This window comes from Tachysurus vachellii, chromosome 18 (genome assembly GCF_030014155.1).
Source record: "Tachysurus vachellii isolate PV-2020 chromosome 18, HZAU_Pvac_v1, whole genome shotgun sequence".
NCBI lineage: Eukaryota > Metazoa > Chordata > Actinopteri > Siluriformes > Bagridae > Tachysurus > Tachysurus vachellii.
In genome coordinates this window covers 14,486,018-14,506,750 of record NC_083477.1, presented here as the reverse complement: position 1 = coordinate 14,506,750, position 20,733 = coordinate 14,486,018, and the positions used below count along the sequence as shown (strand labels likewise).

The 20,733-nt window shown below is 36.7% G+C and overlaps 1 protein-coding gene across 2 annotated transcripts in view; it reads right to left on the bottom strand.

Annotated features, from left to right (window-relative positions):
• Positions 1 to 4,481, bottom strand: part of LOC132861279 (ras-related protein Rab-26-like) — a 73,271-nt gene extending 68,790 nt beyond the window's left edge. Inside the window, exon 1 of one of the 2 annotated variants that reach the window (XM_060892714.1) lies at positions 3,966 to 4,481. In XM_060892714.1, coding sequence (XP_060748697.1) covers positions 3,966 to 4,142 — 177 coding nt within the window. In that variant the 5' untranslated portion in view covers positions 4,143 to 4,481. The remainder of the gene's footprint in view (positions 1 to 3,965) is intronic. The other variant, XM_060892713.1, reaches the window with a different exon arrangement.
• Positions 4,482 to 20,733: the final 16,252 nt, after the last annotated feature.

Here is a 20,733-nt window from a genome sequence, read left to right as displayed (position 1 = left end):
CATCAGTGAGCCTTGGGTGCCCATGACCCTGTCACCAGGCTGCATTATCCACCTCTGAAAGTGTCTACAATGGGCATATGAGCATCAGAACTGAAAAATGAACCAGTGGAAGTCCGGGGTTGATGAATCACTTTGAGCAACGAAGACTGGTCTGGTGAATCACATTTTCTTTTTCATCATGGCTGGGTGTGCATGCATCGCATATGTGAGGAAGACATGACACCAGTATGCAGTATGGGAAGAAGACCAGCTGGATGAGGCAGTGTGATGCACTGGGCTCTATTCTGCTTGGAAACCTTAGGCATTCATGTAGGTATTACTTTGAAACATAAAAACTACCTAATCACTGTTGCAAACCTACTGTAGTACAACCAATTACACTTGGCAAAGGTATTCTCTAATTTGCTACAGCCTCTTTTATCAGGGTAACACAACCTTGTCACACTGCAGAAATTGTTCTCGAATGGTTTGAGAAACATGACAATGGTGTTGAAGTGGCCTCCAAAATCCTCAGATCTCAAACCGACTGAGGATCTGTGAGACGTGCTGGACAAACCAGTTTGATGCATGAAGGTTCCACCTTGCAACTTAAAGGATCTGCTGCTAACCTCTTGGTGACAAATACCACAATAGCCTTTCAGAGGTCTTGTAGATTGCATGCTTAAATAGTGAAGAACTATTCTGGTGGTACATCTGCACAATAAGCAGGTGGTTGTAATGTAATAGCTGATTGGTGGATCTATGTATGTATGTACAGTGTGTGAGGTTTAACCCTACTTCAGTGTTAGCAAAACATGGATGGGACATGCAACACTGGGCCAGTTGTAATCACACAGTTTAATAAAGGTGTAACATGAACTGTGAAACAGTGAGAAAATAACAAAGAGGTTATATTATAAATTCAGTTTCTAATTTATTTATTTGGATGAATCTCAATGTAATTTCTTCCTCACTTTTTACTTCTTGATTTGAAGACCACCCATCTGTATTTGACTACTAATTTGTTTACTTTACTATCAAATACATCCGAATAGCAACTTATGAGACTTATGAGTGTTGATGATAAAGGCTTCCAACAGTTCAGGCAGTTGTGTGTTCCTCTTCTCCATCCTGCAGATAGAGAATGCAGTGGGCATTAATGTGATTAAGCTTATTGGGTTAGCTGGGTAAGTGTGAGTGGTCTCATCAGTTTCAGACACCAAAATGTCTGTTCCATCTGCTTCCTCTAACCATATTGAAGGTTTATTTCACACCTCTTCACTTCACATCTCTTGCAATTGGTCCTGCTCTTCCATCCTTTCTCTTCCTATTTTTTCTTTTTTTAATAATCTTTTATCTTGTGATTTCTTTCTCATTTCCTTATCCGTCCATTTTCTAAAATCATAAACAAATTCTTTCTTACTGTATAAGATTACAGTAAAACAGACAGAAAATAATGGCAACTTATTCAGTTTTCCACATATCCCATCCCTATTTTGCTCCTTCCATTTTCTCATATGGTGAAACACCAACATGACACTCAGAAGTTATCGCTTCTAATCTTACTCAGTTTAAACTGTTCAAAATTCCCAAACTATGCATATATGAACATTTTTGTTTTATCTTTTTTATTTTAATGTGGATCGGATCTAAAACCCAATCCACCATGGCAATTTTAGATCTTTGAGTCCCATGTTGACAATTACGTTTTGTTATTCCCATTTTCCCCTTCCTGCCTTTTTGATACATCTAATAAGCAACCAACTATGGGGTTTTGAACAGTTTATTATGTATCAAATGTGAATGAATCAAAGGCTGTGTTTTAATAAATTTTATTTTGGGTTACACACAGAGGGCAGCTTGTTTCTGTGCTGCCAGCTGTATGATAAAGATTGTTTGTCATGAGTTCAGCAAATTTATTATTTGCACTATTTAATCATGCAACTGAACTAACAAAATAACTCCATGTCATTTACCAACAGACTGAAGGATATCAGTTTTATTTCCCAGTGGTACACACAACCTTACAATATACTGTTTTTTATATTTAATAATGAAGAAAATTATGATACTTGAATTGCAGTCATTTATTGTAGGTCTCTTATGGGATGCAAATTATGGTGTGTTTTTGGCTGTTTTCCATATGAAATGAGAAAGCCTACGCAAGGCACTTAACATTGTTGCTCTGTAGGTGCACATCAGTTGTTTCAATGAGAATAACTTACTTTGAAATTTGTCACTTTTAAAGATTCTTTGTGTTATTTTGTACTAAATTAAAAAAGCCATAGTGGAAATCAACGAGTTACCAACAGGACAAATATTAGGCTACATTTGTATGACAAAAAAAAGAATAAAAAAAAAGATTAAAAAAGAGAAAAGTAATGCTTTGGTCATCATGTTAATTAAAACTGCCAGGGAAAGTTTTTTTCACTATTTAATCCATTTGTTAATTGTTAAACTGGGACACTTGTTTTTGATTCTGAAAAATTGTGGTTCCCTACATCGAGAAAACTCTCTCTGAAAGGTGTAGCCTTTGTAAGGAACAGGTCATAATCATGACTTTCAGTATGGACTGTAGCTTTGCAGTGTGTTTCCTGTTACAGGTCCTGCAACCAGCCTGTTGCAGATAAGACTATCTGATTAAAAAAAAAAAAAAAACAATTGGCAAACCTAGAACAAGTATGTGCCAAATTTCAGTTGTGGGTTTCTATACAGTAGATTGCTTCTCACTGAAATACTTGTATCTTTAGGGCTGTAGTTATTTGTTTCAAAATTAACTTTGATATTATGCAAACTGAATTTTGATTCCATTCTGCTCATTGTGATTTATTTTTGATTGCACATTAATTGGCTTTGGTTGTTGTGGGTGTTCTGCATTTGTAATTCTCCACCTGTAACTGTTTTAAGTCATTGTACTTCCAGTGTTTCAAAATATGCGGCATATTGACACAGCTGTCGGATGTGCTGTTTGCACTCTGCAGGATCTGGCAATGTACCCAGCAGCCACGGTCAATTACACACAGCCCTAAACCTCAGTTATCTCTCTTCTGCATCTGCTCACAACATGTGTAGCAAATATTGTGTGCTCACAGGTGCTTGCTAATCTTTAAAACACTGGCTGTAGCTGATAAGTGTACGGATTGTTTTAGACAAGCTGGTGTTGATCACTCTTTCAACCAATCAAATCTGGTGCAAAATTCAGATTAAGGGAGACATCAAAGAACTTTATACAAATAACGACTTAAAATGTAAAATATAAATGCTGCCTTAATCACAGCCTTAAACATTAGAGTAGAAACATGCAGACAGCTACTGGTACAGAGTTTCCTTTTAAATATATAATATATATACATTATTGATCAAGGTCCATGCTTGATTATGTATGTGCAACAAGGCAACTTGATTATGATCTTAATAAACCACTTAAGCAAAATATCCAACCATGCAAATAAGCTGGAAATAAACACGATTCTAAATTATGCACTACTAGAATCTCTTTGAAAATAACAACAAAACTCAAATCAGAAGTTTTCAGGCAACCTGTTGTAACAATAGCACAGCAGTGTGATAAAATTACATTGAATTGGATTAAATTCTGTTTACCCCAGTGAAAACTGTTTGTTATGATTATTCTCATAAGACCTAAACAAACATTATTTATTTTATACTTATTTTTTTTATCCTTATTAATATATTTACACCAACTCAAAACTATGAAAAGTAATGTTGTAAAACAGTAAGTGTCATCATAAAATGATTTTACAAGGAAATATACACAATAGCTTATAAGTAAACTCATGAGGACAACATGACTGTTGTCAAAAACTATACCTGGAAATGTGTTGTATAAGAGAAACCTGCTGTAGGGTTCCATATAAAAACTTTTGGAGGTTACCTTAGAGAGATAAAACAAAGTGGCCTAGACAAAAGGTGGTGGATAAAACCTTTATTTCTCAGATTGAGCTACGTATTTCATTGTTGCTCACCTTGAAGGCGACGTCGTAAAATTCACTACTGCTGACAGATGGTCGGCTCGGATGCACCACTCCATTAGCCTGAACTCCAGCCACCAGGCCACTTTTACCCGATTTGTTACTGTTGTCTTTGGTTGTAGAGGGGCTCGCGCTGCTGCCTTTGCCCTTTGAAGCCTTTTTCCTCGACATTATGCGTAAAGCTTGTACTTCAGGGAAAGTCGCGCGCACCGACCGCAAGAACAACGCTCTTCTAAAGAGCTTTCCTTGGTCTACGAGATGGATTCTTCGTATTTTTTACTCAACCTGCTCGTAAAACGTTCCTCCAGACGCCTGTTTTCAACTGTGTAAATGCGAAATGAAGTTTCACACACTTTTTTTCAATGATCAGTGGCGAGTTATATAATTCGGTATCAAACGCTACACTTGTTTCAGCATTCATCTGCTTTCTACCACCAATGTGCCTGTTTCCACCGTGCAGCAAGCTAGATGTCCTGTAGCTTTGACAGCAGGGATACAGGGATGCAGTCACATTTCACACCAAACGAGAGAGAGAGAGAGAGAGAGAGAGAGCGCTACAGGAGTCGACAAGTTTTAAAGCAACAGTGCTGTATTATTTCATCGCATAATTAAATAGACAAAATAACTACAGGTTCTTCAAATACAATAACATAGTAAAAGAGCAGACCTAGCCAAGCGTTTGAAATATCTGGACTACGCAAGGACTAGCAAGTACGTTAACCATATTACTGTAAGATACAAACACCACAGTGTTACTATATGCAATTGTGTAATCTTGTGATTTGAACAACATAGGGAAAATTGGAGACCCAAGAGCAAATTTCTCCTCCGTATAGTATAAGGTTTAATGTGTAGCCCTACATCTTATGTAGCGCGTTATACAGTGTATTTATGTCCAGTTTGGAATTCGGGGTCTCCTTTGTAGTCGAAAATCTGGACCTGTGGCGCTTTCCATGGTACTGAAGAGTACATGCCAAGGGCAGGGTTTGGGTTGCCGGATTGGGAGGTTTTCACCATGAAAATACATTGTTAACATATTTCAACTAATACCTGAGTAAAGTACATGTTCTCGGATTAAATAGAAGTATGTTATATATCCAATATAACTACTACTATCAGCATAAATAATGTATTTATCTAATTAGCTAAATGACACAGCTTAACATTGATAAATATTTTTTTTTAATTTAATTTATTTTTATAGCAGTTTTAACAATGGACATTGTATCAGTGCAGCTGTACAGAAGTATAGAATAAAAAAAATAAAGTTTAAACTAAAATATTTATTTCTAACATTTATCCCTAATGAGCAAACCTGAGGCAACAGTGGGAAAAAAGTCCCTGAGAGAAAAGAAACCAGGTTCAAACCAGGTTCAGAAAGGAACCCATCCTCATTTGGGTGACACTGGACAGTAATTATGTAAATATAAATAATGTCCTTTTTACAACATTTTGTAGTCAAGTGGACTCGTGCAACCAAGAGCTCCCGAGGAACTAAAAGGCCAGTGTGATTTCTGAGTTCATTGTAAACATAACTCATTTGTTCCTGCCGAAGTTGTCAAAGGTTCACTCATGAAGACCCGAGCACAAAGCTGACCGAGGCAATGGTCGTTCAAAGACGGCATGATCTTCGAATGGTCACCAAGAGAGAGAGAGATTCCAAAATGTTTCTAGTTTCTAAACCCTAAAAGTGCTTCCTTAAGCTTAGCGTTTTCCCACAATTGCTGATTTGTAGACTTTGAAAAGCTTTTGCAAATAATTGGGATATTTGTTGGAGCTACTGTATTTGTGCAAACAGTACAAACGAGGAACACCGTCTAATCTGGTAACACTGAAATGGGTCAGTTGTTTTGAACAGTGACTGCCATGATTTGGCGCAAATAATAATTCACCACTAGAGGGAGGAAAAGTCACATTTTTAGAGCATTTAAACCGCAATAATTTGAGCATTGTATTTTAATCAAGAACAGCTATAATCTCTAGCAAATTTACTAGTACTACTACCACCAACACCACCACCACCACCACTACTACTACTACTACTACTAATAATAATAATAATAATAATAATAACTCACATTGTTTCATTGGTTAAAATAGAGTTTATAAATCTCTAACAGTGTTCATGGTGATAAATGTTTTTTAAATGATATGAATCTTAAGTCATAGAGCATAGAGCAGCCTGTTTTAAAACAAACCAGCAAAACACAATCTTCATATTTCAACCATTTGCTTCAGTTAATAGTGAAACGTTACAACACTTATAGTGAGACACTACTAACAGCAAATTTCCCATTTATTTTTTAATGACTAAGAATTACAAAGGCTGAGGATAAGTAGTATAAAATTACTTTATTAGTAAACCAGCATATTTATACACTTATCTAAACAGGCAATTATATGGCAACAGCTCAATGCAAAATATCATACAGATACAGGTCAATGCTTTAGGAATGTTCAGATAAAACATCTGTGTTATCTCTTTGATCGGATGTTGGTACTGTACCAGATGGGTTGGTTTGAATATTTCAGAAACTCCTGATCTCACAGGAATTTACACAGTTTACACAGAATAGTGTGAAAAACAAAAACAAAACAAAACAAAAAAACAAAAAAAAAAAACACTGACTGAGGAACAGTTATGTATAGGTGGAATGCCTCGTTGATAAGCGATTATGAGTAAAATGGTCAAATATGTTTGAGCTGCCAGGAAGGATATAACTCATAATCTTTCTTTACAAATGTGGTCATCATCACAAAACATTTCTAACCTTCAACAGTCATGTCTGGCAAAACATGTGCCTATGATAGCCTCAGATTCCTGTTCTTGGCTTACAGGTGAGGAACCCGATGTGGTCTGCTGCTGTTGTTGCCCATCCACATCAAGGTTTGATGTGCTGAGGATTCGGAGATGCTTGTCTCCTGTCCATCATTGTAAAGCATGATACGATGATTTAGTATATCCCTCCTGGTAGCTTGAACTAATCTGGCCATTTTCCACTCATTGCTCTCAGCAATACGATGTTTCGGCCTGCCGCTCCTCTGCTCACAGAATGTTTTTATGTTTTTGCACCATTCTTTGTAAACTCTGTATACTAGGAGATAAGCAATTTCTGAAATATTCTAAAAAAAAAATAAAAAAATTAAAATACACCATGCCACTGTGAAAGTAACATTGATTACACTTTTCCCCAATTCTGATGATTATTGCGAACATTGACTGAAACTTTTAATTTGTATATGGTATATTTGCAGTGAGTGACAAGTTTCAGGGCTATAATGGGGGTGACAGCTTAAGAAGCATTGAAAATAGGTTAAGCCTCAGAGATCAAATTATTAAATATTGTCTGAGCTATTCTAGAAGATGTGTCAGTTGTTACTTTCAACTGAATAAAACTGACTTTGAGACAGAGGACATACATTCACATGAGTTAAGATGTTGAGCCACCACAAGCTTCAGTGTGCTTTGACAAAGATTCTAACAAACCTTTTAACAAACTGTTCTGGTATATTAGTAACACAATTCTTCTAAAATATACAGTTTTTCCATCCAATTAATTTCTGTGTTTGTGGACATACTGTTTAATTGTTTTTCTTCAGTCCAAAATCTCCCATAGGTATACAAAATGGGCTTAGATCCAGTTACTGTAAAGAAATAGCATATGATTTAATATGCATTAAAACATTCTAGAAAGTACCAGTCCTACAGGGCTAAAAGCAATCAATAATTCAGTGTTCAATAAATCATATTAGAATATTGTGTTGATTTGCAGTGACCCTTAAGAAGACCGATGGAATCAAACCATATCAAAATAGCCCCACAGAATAAAAGAACCAGAATGCCCCATCACTGATTAATGGGGTGAACATTCAAGCTGCTTGAGAAGTCCATTGGGCCTCCTTTTTATACATACCATAGAATTTAATCAGCTAGAAGCAGGGAAAACACAACATGTTCAGGGCAGTCGTAGTCCATGACCAAAAGTGACACTTTTCTAAAGGCCTCTTCAGACTGCTATTCTTTGTGACAGCTTAAGGAGTTGATCAGCCAACAGGGAGGCCTGTAAAACTACTTAGCTCCTGCATATCAATGCTATCATGCCAAATTTCTAGCTCCATTGCTCTTGCTTATCCCGTCCTCGTCCAGCCATTGGTCACTCAGTAAAGCCTCAACAGCTGAAATTGTTCTGCTCCACTCACACCTGTCTCACATCTCAGCAACTGGCCACTGTGGAAGGAAGGATAATGAAAAAAGGGAGGAATCTGGGCCAAGAGTACAGAAAAATTAACAGCCCTGTCAAGGATGGCTTACATGTGCATCAGTACCATATGTGTTTAGATGCGTATAATTACAACTGTATGTGTGTGTGTGTGTGTGTGTGTCTGTGTGTGTGTTTTTGGATGAATATACTCTAGGCACAACTGGAGAACTGTCGTAGCAGTAGGGTGGCTTTAGATAAACAGGTAATCTTACTACTGTATTCTAAGCTTTTTTATTTTTTGAATCTATAAATGGTTCAATAATGTTTTATGTATAAAGTTTATTTTTTAGCTCAAGAGTGGGATTTAAGAATATATCTGATTAAATAAAATTTTATATACAATAATGTGTTACAACAATACAACAATCTGCCAGTGTGGATTTGGAAAATAGTCTCAGGACAGAATTTAGCAGTACTTACTTAAGATCATACTTAATACTTATGCAGTACTGACCTAAGTCCTCTTAACCATTAGTAGTTGGACCAGAATGTCCAAACAGATTCTTTCCCTTTCAAATTGTAGCAAGAATGTACTGATAAAACAGATATTAAGATAACTGCATATTGGGTATTTGTAAATTAAACTGTTTTAATACAACATCAAAATGAATTATTTGGGAACATTTATCAACTAGTGAACAGAATATGTAGATTATAACTCTTTTAATACATTTGTAAAATAAAAGCACAGTTAAGGTGTCAGACAGCTTGTCTAAGGTCAAAGGTTCATGCATGTTTGCCACTAGACCACATCTTCAAGCCTTCAACCAACTGTCAGGAGAACAAGTGCTCACTCAGCACGTGTTGGGTTGTACCAAGTGACTTTGTCCTCATTAGGGTCTGTGTATGGGGAAGCACAATGCCAGCAATTTTCCTGCTGTTTACATGCCAGTGGCAGAGCTCTGCACCACTGGCTCAGACTGGCATGCCTACAGTCTCTGGTGCCAACTGAGCTAGAATAACAACAAGAAGAATATATATTTGAATATTTTTTACCGAAGCATTTTTGTTCACATTTGGCCAAGATAGATGTCTTTTAGTTAAACTTGATATTGTATTGAGTATTGAGTATATTGAGTATTGACATTTTACACAGTTCATAGTGATTACTGGCTTGCCAGACATGCATGTTTTCCTTCCAGCATTATAGTAGGTACAGGAAATGGGGGTAACAAAAAAATGGGAGATGGGGTGATTTAGGAATGTTTCCAAGAATCCTGGAGAGAGTGCACCCAAATATCACTACATCTCCTAAAAGGCCCCTCATATATGACTAACTACTGTATACCTGTGAATATAGGAGCTTATATAAAACATAAATACATTTGGAATCGCTTGTTGTGAAATATGTGTAAGAAATTTGTGTTTTTTAATAGCGATGTGGGCTCCCAAACAACCACATCCATACTTTAACCTTTTTTAAATTAATTTGTTACATGAGAAACACCATACCACACTGCACTACTCTAGCCAACTAGTAAAGATTTTTATCCTAGTATAGAAGCAATTCCAAACATATACTATCAGGACTTAACTTTAAACCATTTTATCTTGTTTTTAAATGACATCTAAAATATATGGAGTTGGAAGGAATGAGTGCTTGATTTATATGGTCATGTTCCCCTATAGAACAGCTACCATTGCATCTATGGTAGAGAAAAAGTTTATGCACTAAATTAAGTTTATGCCTGAATGTGCCTTCTTCATTCTATGGTTGTTTTGTTTTCTTTCAGCTAATATAATTGTGAAATATATGGAAAGAAATAAAGACAGCACAGTTTGTTTTTTTTTACCAGCAGGCCTAAATACAACTGGAAAAAGAGTCAAAACCAAATCATTTTGTCTTAGTGATTATATATATAGAGTTTATATTCCATTGCTATGTTCTAGTAGGTGATAGATCCAAACTCCAACTCTGGTTGGTGATCATTTATAACTGGAATTGCTAGCTAGCATTTGTCGTGTGTACGTACACGCTTGTAACAGAGCATTCTCTGAATTCACAGCATGTTCAGTCTGGGCTATAAATCATGAATGCTGTCTTTGCTTCCTGTGCACATCTAGGAATTGTCATGCTGTGATTTAAGACATCATACATACAGCTGCTGTCAAATGTGAAGAATCTGCTGATACTGTAGTAGGTCCTTCTGATCGGAACACAAGAAATGAGAAAATATGCATGTTTGTAGTGATCTAAGAACAGCAAAGGGTAATCAGAAATTACATGTATTGATAAATTGTTGGGTAATTGTTGATAGTAGAAGCTAAAGTAACACTGTATTAGAAATGATTACTCACTCAACAAATAAAAATAAGAATAGATACATTTTTGTGGCACTCAATGAAGAAAGACAATTCAAAATACAGCCTGAATAAACCTTCAAGAATAAGTTTTTTATTCTCTGTTTTATTAATCTCTCTTGTGCCCACATGCTGTCTGGATCGGTTTACCCTGTCAGTTCTTTCTGCCCATCAGGAGTTCTCTCTCAGCTGGAGGCATGATACAGCATACACATGACTCACTGCAGACACCTGGTGTACTACAGCAACGCTGGGGATTTAAGAAGAAAAATATGTGTATTTCTGTATATGTTAAGAAACAAGTGTGATTCTCAAAAGAATGTTTCATGGAAATCTCTTTTATTTTTATGTAAAGTGAAAAAATTTACTATGTAGTTTGAATATCACAAGGAATATCTGACATATTTGGTTAACTTGCTTAAGTTCAGGTTCAGGTTTTAATATAAGCATATAATTCATTAGATGCATTACCAATTATGACAATAGGAAGTCCTCACCAGGATAGTAAGCTGTTTTTATGTGCATGCGTGTGTGTGTGTGTTTGGGTGTGGATGGGTGTGTGTGGGTGGGTGCATGTCTGTGTCTGTGTGTGTTTGTGTTTGTGAGCAGATGCATACATGCGTGTAAGCATGGATGTGTATGATGATGATGATGATGATGATGAACTCATTCATTAGACTTGAATTACCCTGTGACTTTTACTGTCAGTAGCGGCTTGCAGTTGTTGCTGGTGGCCTTAACAGGCCCTGTGTAATCGTTTCCACTTTGTTCTTCATTCATTTGTCAGTGTCTGGGTGTGAATCAAACAGTGAAAAATCCTACAGTCTAAATCTGTTTTTTTTTTCCGCCATAAATGTATAAACCTTACACCTTTCCTGTCACTGGTGGGCCACATTACCTGCAAACACATTCATTATAAGCCAGCTCTTTTTCACATATCACCAGCAATGACAGCAGTGTGTTTCCAGGACAATCTGAGGAGCCCAGGATTTAAATGAGAAGAAAGCTGTTAAAATATTGCCCTCCTTAGTGTTAGACATGGTTAACTAAGCTTGGCTGGACTGGAGCTGGTTGTAATGATTAAATCCTACAGTTCTAAAGGGGTTTTGGGCTGTGTCATGAGGGATCCTTAAAGATTATATATAAAACATTAAAAAAGGGGGCTTCATCAGCATAGAAGGTTCTATTATTTGCAGATTCTTTCTATTTGCATTACTGTATTTTCTCATATTGCATGTATCATGCTTCTTATAACCATAACTCTCAATTATGTGTGCATCATACTGTTTATTATGATCTGTACACTTATTTATTTCATTTAATGTCTAACTTTTATTAATTTCAATATCTGCTATTTGCAGTACTGGCAGAATGCTAACTGCATTTCATTGTACTTTTTCTCAGACAATTGTAATACAGTTGAACCTAACATTACATAAGTAGAACCTGTTTTTTGTTAAGAAAAGTAGACGTTTGTCTATAAATTGGTGATCTTATTTATAGGGGATTTAGATTAATTCATTCATTCATCTTCTACCGCTTATCCGAACTACCTTCGGGTCACGGGGAGCCTGTGCCTATCTCAGGCGTCATCGGGCATCAAGGCAGGATACACCCTGGACGGAGTGCCAACCCATTGCAGGGCACACACACACTCTCATTCACTCACGCAATCACACACTACGGACAATTTTCCAGAGATGGGATTTAGATTTTATAATCAAATTATATAACAATTAAATTTTTCTTACCACATTTTTTTTTTTACTAAACTAGAACTAAACTAGACAATAAATACATCCTTATATTTTTAGATGGAAAAAGTGGCTTTCTTTGTGTTGCGGAATGCATGCGTGTGAAAAACAGAAAAATACTGTAGATAACCCAAAAGTCCTAAACCCTCACTCATCTACTTGCTGAAGCAAGGCTGGGTATATACTAATATTATATTGGGACTCTTATATTATATGCCAGAAGTACCACCACTAACACACAGAAAGGCATGCACACACACACACACACACACACACACACACACACACACACACACACACACACACACACACACATTCCATCTCATAAAAATAAATAATAGTTAAATAAATTCCCTCTCATAAAAATAAAAACTAAAACATTACATTAATCAGCACAGCAGGTGCCAATAACAAAAAACACCCGAACCAGTCATGTACAGTTGCTGGATGCACCTCTGCCAACAACCGCAACGGTAGGTTTACAGCCTGAATAAACAGGCAGAATTCAGATTCAAATCTGAATCTGGTTTAATTATCATAAAAACAAAATGAACAAAAACACATTATTGAGAAAAGGAAAAAAAAAAAACAAAAAAAAAAACAAAAGAAAACAACCAAAAATTTTTTTTTGAAAGACACAAGATGGTAACAGCTTGGTGGCTAAACATGTTAACATGTGCTTCTCCGGGTTAGCTCCTGGCCCAGGTGGACAACCCAACCAGCCGGTCTTGCTTGGTGCTGATGATCAGTCTCTAAAGAGAAAATAACATTCGCTTCACACAGTCTGGTGTCCTAGGAGTTCTTTGTCCCAAGCACACATGAAAAGCAAACGTCCAAAACCCCAAGAGAACCCAAAGCCAAAAACCTGCTGCAATATCACTTAGCCACACGTTTAATAGGTAAGCACAAAACACAACTACAGATTAAAATTTTAAAACACACACATTAACAATAACATACCTGTTAGCTAGCAATTTATACTAGTCAAGGAGTTCAATGGCATGCAATATATGCAAATGGCTGACACCATTTTCATACTAATCACTTCTAAAAAAGAGACTGTACTGCTTCATTTGGTTCCTTGTTAGACAAAAATACAATCCCTTGATGTGTCCCCAGGCACAACTCAGTTACATAATCTGCTGACATATCGGAGCATGCATTCAGATATGGATAGAGGATAAAGCTTAAATGGCTGAAGTGTTCTTAGATTTCTTTAGGTTTTAGGTCAAGATGGTCAAATAGATCCATACATTCACAGACACTACATATGTGCATGTGTGGTCATACCAACTGCTAAACATCAACGGGATCCCAGTGGAGAGAGACAGTTTCCGGTACCTGGGTGTTCACATCACACAGGACCTGTCTTGGTCCTGTCACATCAACACCCTGGTGAAGAAGGAACAGCAGCGTCTGTACGATCTGAGACACTTAAGGGACTTCAAACTACCCTCTCAGGTGCTAAAGACTTTCTACACCTGCACTATTGAGAGCGTCCTGAGGGGTAGCATCACTTCCTGGTTCGGGAACAGCGCCATGCAGGACAGGCAAGCCCTCCGGGGGGTGGTGGGGTCAGCTAAACATACCATCCACACCAAGCTCCCTGACTTGGAGGACATCTACAGCACGCAGTGCCGGACCAGGGCCAGGAAGATTGTAAAGGACCTCAGACATCCGAACAACGGACTCTTTTCTTTGTTGCGTTCAGGGAAACGCTTCTGCTGCTTGCAAGCAAACACAGAGAGAATGAGGAGAAGCTTCTTCCCGCAGGCCATTCGGAGTTTAAACCAGGAAACACCCAGGAGCTAGTACTGGACCTCTCCTTCCATCTTCACTTTTTTTCTGCACAACCTTTTTTTTCACTATGATACTTTAAGTCTGGACTGTCACTTTAACTCCGGACTGTCACAGCACAGTGCCACTTTATACCACACCATACTGCACATGGACACTTTAAGGACAATCACTAAATCATTTCAATTTTTACTGCCAATATCTACCATACGCATCTATGTATATACATGTATTTTCACATATATTTTCATGTATTTTATATAGTTTATATTTTTTATTTATCTACCTCCTTTTGCTTTTATTTTTATCCTTAATTTCATTCCTTTTTATGCTTGAATACCAAACAGACGTAAAAAGCATTTCACTGCATGTCGTACTCTGTATGTATGTGTATGTGACAAATAAAATTTGATTGATTTGATTTGGTTACTGGTGCTACTGTACTAAGAAAAAAATAGGCTATTAAAAGCAAGAAAGTAACTGAAGACATATCTGGGGAAACTTAAGTCTGTTTGAAAATCACATTTCCATGCTTTGGAGCACTATTCTGATATGTTAGTAGCTTAAAGTAGCATCAGTACATAACTACAAAGTATATCATATTTAAAATGCATCTAAGAACTTCAATAATGAAATTTTAAAAGTCAGAAAAAGCACTGAGTAGACCATGCAGCAGTGTCTGGCGTTTATTAAAATCTCATCTCCTCTTTCTCAATCTTAGTTCTTACTAAATTGTAGACACTGGTACTGTAACATCACGTCTGCTGAATTAGTGGTCTCTCCTAATTTTTTGGCAGACGATATGTGAGGGAGTAAATAGGGATATTTTGCAGTCATGTTGTTTAATCCACTAGAATCAAGACAAAGCCACAACATGAATAGCTCATGTGAACAAAGTGAATTTATAACGTAGTTTTACATGAAATAAATTAAAAACTATAAATACAGTATGTCTGCCCCATTTATATGGCTGCTTGATTGCTAAATAAATACCACCAATGAAACTAAAACCATTAGAGGGACAACTGAGACCAATTAGCAACACAAGGTTAAACAGATGTGTATGACATCCTCACTAACCTCTGCAGTGAACTGTTTAGAAGCTAGACTTTATTTTTGGTTAATAAAAAGTGACACTGCTGGGGATTGATCTGTATGGTCAGCCAGTGACTCATGGGATTGCTGTGGATGGGGCCGCTTGGAGAGTGTCATGCCTTCTTTGAACCATTGTTGCATCAGTCAGCTGTAAAAAAAGTCTGGTCTTTATCAGCAATCACTTGAAGACTTTGGCAGGAGGGAATTAGTGTTGGTTCCATAGTGAAAAGTTTGCAATGACCCATTAGTTCCTTAGGAGCTCTCGGATTCATTATTATAAACTGTTGTAGAAAGGAAATTATTTACATTATTTACTGTGTCACCCAGATGAGGATGGGTTCTCTTCCATGTCTGGTTCATGTTAATGTTAATTGGTAAGTGAAGGTGACGTGACTTGATGTGACATACGGCTAAGTATGGTGGCTCAGAATTCCATACTCAGAATTCGTTCTCTGCATTTAACCCATCCAAAGTGCACACACACAGCAGTGAACACACACACCGTGAACACACCCCCGGAGCAGTGGGCAGCCATTGATGCTGCGGCACCCGGGGAGCAGTTGGGGGGTTCGGTGCCTCAAAGGCACCTCAGTCGTGGCCGGCCCGAGACTCGAACCCACAACCTTAGGGTTAGGAGTCAAACTCTCTAACCACTTGGCCACGAGTTCCCAAAAAGCACTATACAAATATATTGATTTGAATTGCATTGAATTAATAAAAAGTGAAGTACAATTTAATTTGACCACAAAAACCTGTATCTAATGTGTAAGATTAAAAACTGCTTTATAAAACTAGTAGTGAATATATGTTACCATTAGATGGCAGAATAACTTCAGCTCCTTGGTATCCAATTTAATTCTATAAAATTTGTTACCCATGCTCTCATTTAATTATGTGTATTTATCGCTATGGCTGACACATTTTCATCAAGCCAAATACATGCGGTACTGTTATCTTTAGTCGTTGTATATAATTATTGATAATTTTAAAAAAAAATAAGTTAATAATTAAACAGAGGAAGTGGTGAAATTTTTGAGATAAAAATGATGCGTTCAGTTTGAAAGGCATGAACAAAAAACAGTCAAGCAATTATGAATTCAGTTGCAATGAACCCAGCTGTTAATAGCATACATTGGTTAAAGAAAACATGAGTGTCACACAGCAAAGGAAGGCCTGCATCACATTAGTCTCGTGTTCTGTCTGACTGGTGTCATGCAGCAGGCACATAAAACGAACAGCATGACAAAGAAATAAACAAATTAATATAAAGCAGAAGAAGGCAAAGCACAAGCCTTACTGGCAAAGACCATTGTGAAACATGGCCTGCCAATTTGCAGAGTTTTTTCTTATGTCTAACGGGAGCTCTCAGGAAGAGGAGGGAGACTGTGTGTTTGTGTGTGTGTGTTATGAAAGAGAGAGAGGAGACGGGCCTGGAATTAATAATGCTGTCTCTTTCCTTGAGATGTAGAGTGTCGCCGGAGGACAGCAAACCGCATCCTTCCTTCCTGATGTCCTGGGACAGGAAAGGGCACATAGCGAGGTCACACCACCTATTTCCTGTTCTCATCCCCCCTGTAGGGGTCAACAGAAGCGTGGCATAAGTACTTCCGGGATTGTAGTAAGTGACATCTATCATCTGTCTGTATGCATACACAAACACCCCCCTTCCCACACACACACTCACGTATACTAACATGCATACATACTGTAGACATATATAAGTAATTTCATTAGAATTCATAGCTTTAAACATAAAATGTGCAAATACTATGAAATAAAACGAAACTTAAACAATTAAACAAATAAATAAATACAATTTCTGTTTCCAGATTTTGTTTCCACCTCCTTCTATACCATCAGAAGTGGAGGATAGTGGAAATATTTATGCAGCAGAAAGCACTGTCTGTGAATCACAACTGTACAGGAAAGTGATATTAAATGCAAAACCTATGTAATAAATGTAATATTTATGTATGCAGAAGACAGCTTTGAACTGAGAACATTGTTCTCATGAGGTCCCACAGGTACTCGGCTCCTTTCCCATGTCTCTGGTGTCGAACAAAATCCTTTAGTCACAGACTTCTTTTGTGTTGTTTTGCAATAACTTCAAACTAGCCAGTATTTTGAAAAAAAGGGCACAATGTTGGTGCACAACACACAAAATGATAGAAAGCAGAAAACATTATACATGTTTATTTTAACATTGTATACAATGTATACAGGTACAATTTCATTTAAAATACTTTTCTAAAGGTTTTTTTAATAGGGTTGTTAGCTTCTTAATGTTTAGAGAATATTCAGAATTCTGTCTCCACATATCTTTCTGAGATTCAATTCTTTATGAAAGGAAAATGGAAAATAAGTAAAATGACTTCCTCTCAGAAAGTCAAATGTTTTGTTATATGATTTTTCATAGAATTTTTGAGGGTTGATTTGAAAGTTCACAGCGGAGGGAAAAACCTGCTGTGGTCAATTTCCATACTGTTCAATCCATTTTTACATTTACAGCATTTTGCAGACACCCTTATCCAGAGTGACTTACAACTGAGCAACTGAGGGTTAAGGGCCTTGCTCAGGGGCCCAGCAGTGGCAGCTTGGTGGACCTGGGGTTCGAACCCATGACCTTCCGATCAGTAGGCCAACACCTTAACCACTGAGCTACCACATCCATTCTTTATTAGCTGTACATTAGGTTTTGAACCAAACCTTAAGATATAACTTCAATTTTCATATAAGTTCCATTTTCAGTAAACTGTCATGAAAATATTTTATCATGTCCTCACAGTTCTAGTTTTAGGTGTGTTATCCCAAACCCCATGACAAGGCATGCTAGAGAAGACATGAGTGGATGTGAGTGGTTCCAGTCATCATCAAGCTTCTGAGCACATGCTCAGTCCCAAAAAAAGGCCCTCATCACACATCCAGGTCAGCAAACACAGCCCTTATACTAATACGATCCATTCAGCAGAGATGATCACAGCCTTAGGGGCACAAACTGTGTTTGAGTACTTCCTATGAAGGTGGTATATGAGAAATAGACAGAAATGAGGGAACACAGTAAAAAGGTATGTGTTTGTGGGCATTTAGGAATATTTGAGACTATAATGAAGGAAAGAATTATATCAGAAAAAGTGATTGGGGTAAGAGAAAGAACAGATCCTGATAGTATATGTTTATAATATATAATGTGATATATTATTATTATTATTATTATTATTATTATTATTATTATTATTATTATTTCAAAGGATGCCTAGAATAATTTTCCTGTAACTTGAAAACACACAGAAAACAAAAAAACAAGGCTCTTTAAAGCTTGAAAAAAAAAAAAAAAAACAGCACTGTGACAGTGATGATCATTCTGGTGAACAAGAAAGAATAAAGTCAATTTAATTCTTGCTCATTTTCATTTTAATTCAATAACAAGCCACCACCCCACCTCTTTCTCTCTCTAACTCTCTATTATATGCATTCCACCCACCTACTACCAATACAAGTCCCATGCTGGGGATCCAGTTTTATTAAATTAAATTTTAGACGATGGCAGAGCCTCCTATTTCCACAGCACGTGCAGGTAAAATCTGCAGACAAAGTGCTTATTGAGTTGCTTGCCAGACTCCAATCCTCACCTTATGCACAGAGTCCCCTTTATTGAACTATGCATTTTCGCATTAAACATTATTGCTTTCTGCTCAAAGCAGGAGCCAAGGTGATACTGCCCACATGAGTACTGCTGAGTTTGGGCAAAACACACATAGACCCATGAGCCTTGCCTATGTGTCTGCTCAAATGAATGGCATTTCCTGCTGAGACTGGTCATATCAAGCCAGAATTAGGTTGCAGTTCTTGTGAATTTAACACCTCATATGACCAAACTGGTGAACAGCATACATCCACCATATTGTGTGTGTGTACACTTATTTTCTTTCTTCTTTATTTTCTTACTTACTTTCCTGGTTCATTAATGCTATGTAAAATCAAGCCATAAATCTTAACCATAACTTCAGTAACCACGGTAACCAAAAGGAAATACTTCTTTTGCATTTTACCTAATTTTATTATATTATTATTATTTTTATTATTTGTATGAAATAAAAAATATAAGTTAGGCCACATGTAACGACACTATCTAGATTACCCTGCTGGACTCATAACATTACTTGTATTTTAATGTGTGTAATATCATCAATAGCTTCTGGGAGAAAAAGTGTAAAAGAGGGACGTGCCTGTTTGAACCATTCATACTAACTACTACTATCTGGTCATATTACTTTATCAGATATAACATTATCAGAAATTAATTATTTTGCTACATTTATCAAATCATTGCAATGGAACTAAAATGAGCATGGTGTTAAATGATGGATTAATAAACGAGACAGATGTTTTCAAAACGTAAAAACTTTGAGAAAACTTGCTTAGAGAAACTATTGTGTATTCTATGTATATGTTTATAAACATATCTTGTATCTTAAGTCATCAAGTCTCCACCCTGCTTTCGAGTCACAAAGATGAACCAAAAGAGTCGATTCACTTATTCACTAATTCACTAAGTAACAACCCGACACTCAACCCAACTCAGTCAGCAATCAAATCAAATACTGATATACAGATAAGCCGTACAGTTGCAAAAAGTGGCACTTTGAAACTGTTAAGTATTAACACTGTAAATACCAATGAATCATGAAAAATCTGCTTAATTGTATTCCGCAGGGTGAAAACAATCTGTGCACTGTTGTAAGCTATATTTGTAAATATATATTTAATTGAATTTTAATGAATTTATGTGCAAAGTTTTATCCGCGTATTTTTCTTTTTTTTTTTCTTTTTGTTTTTTTTTTTATTTTCTTTTTTTTTTTTATTGCATATCCGCGAGGTATTTTGGGATGTAATAGAAATTTAACCTGTACAATATAATTAAATTGTTTAAAAAAAAAAAATTTTTAATAAATTAACAGACATGTGCACAGCCAAGACAATTTGCATTTGCTGACCATTTGATGGGATTTTTCTCAGGCCTTAATTTATTATTTACCTTGTGCCTTGACCCCTGACTGGTGATAATAACTGTGACAGTGATCAGGGAGGAGGTTGCTGTTGTAGTTAGACATCACCCTACACATAAAAAAAATTAATACTGAATTATTAGCACATGAAAAATGTAATGCCGGCATGCCAGCATAGTGACTGTGAGCAGGATGGTGCGCTTCCGCAAATCAGTTTGAACCGATTCATTAGGAAAAAATGAAAAGCAAATTAAACACTGCAGTAAAATACTGTTTGGGTTTGTTTGGTGGATTTCAGTTCACTAATATAGCTTATATTGCAATGCTAGCATTTTGATCATTTGAACAAATAATTAATTAGGTCGATCTGAGACCTGGATGTGACTATCTCAAATGGGAACGTATGTGAGATTACTGAAGTCTTTTATTTTGGGAGAAATAGCCGAGAGACGTGACAAGCAGATAAATCCATTATATTTCTGTCTAACCTCATTGGTGTCCAGGAGAAAATATTTTGACTTAGTGTCAACAGTTTATCTATAAAACT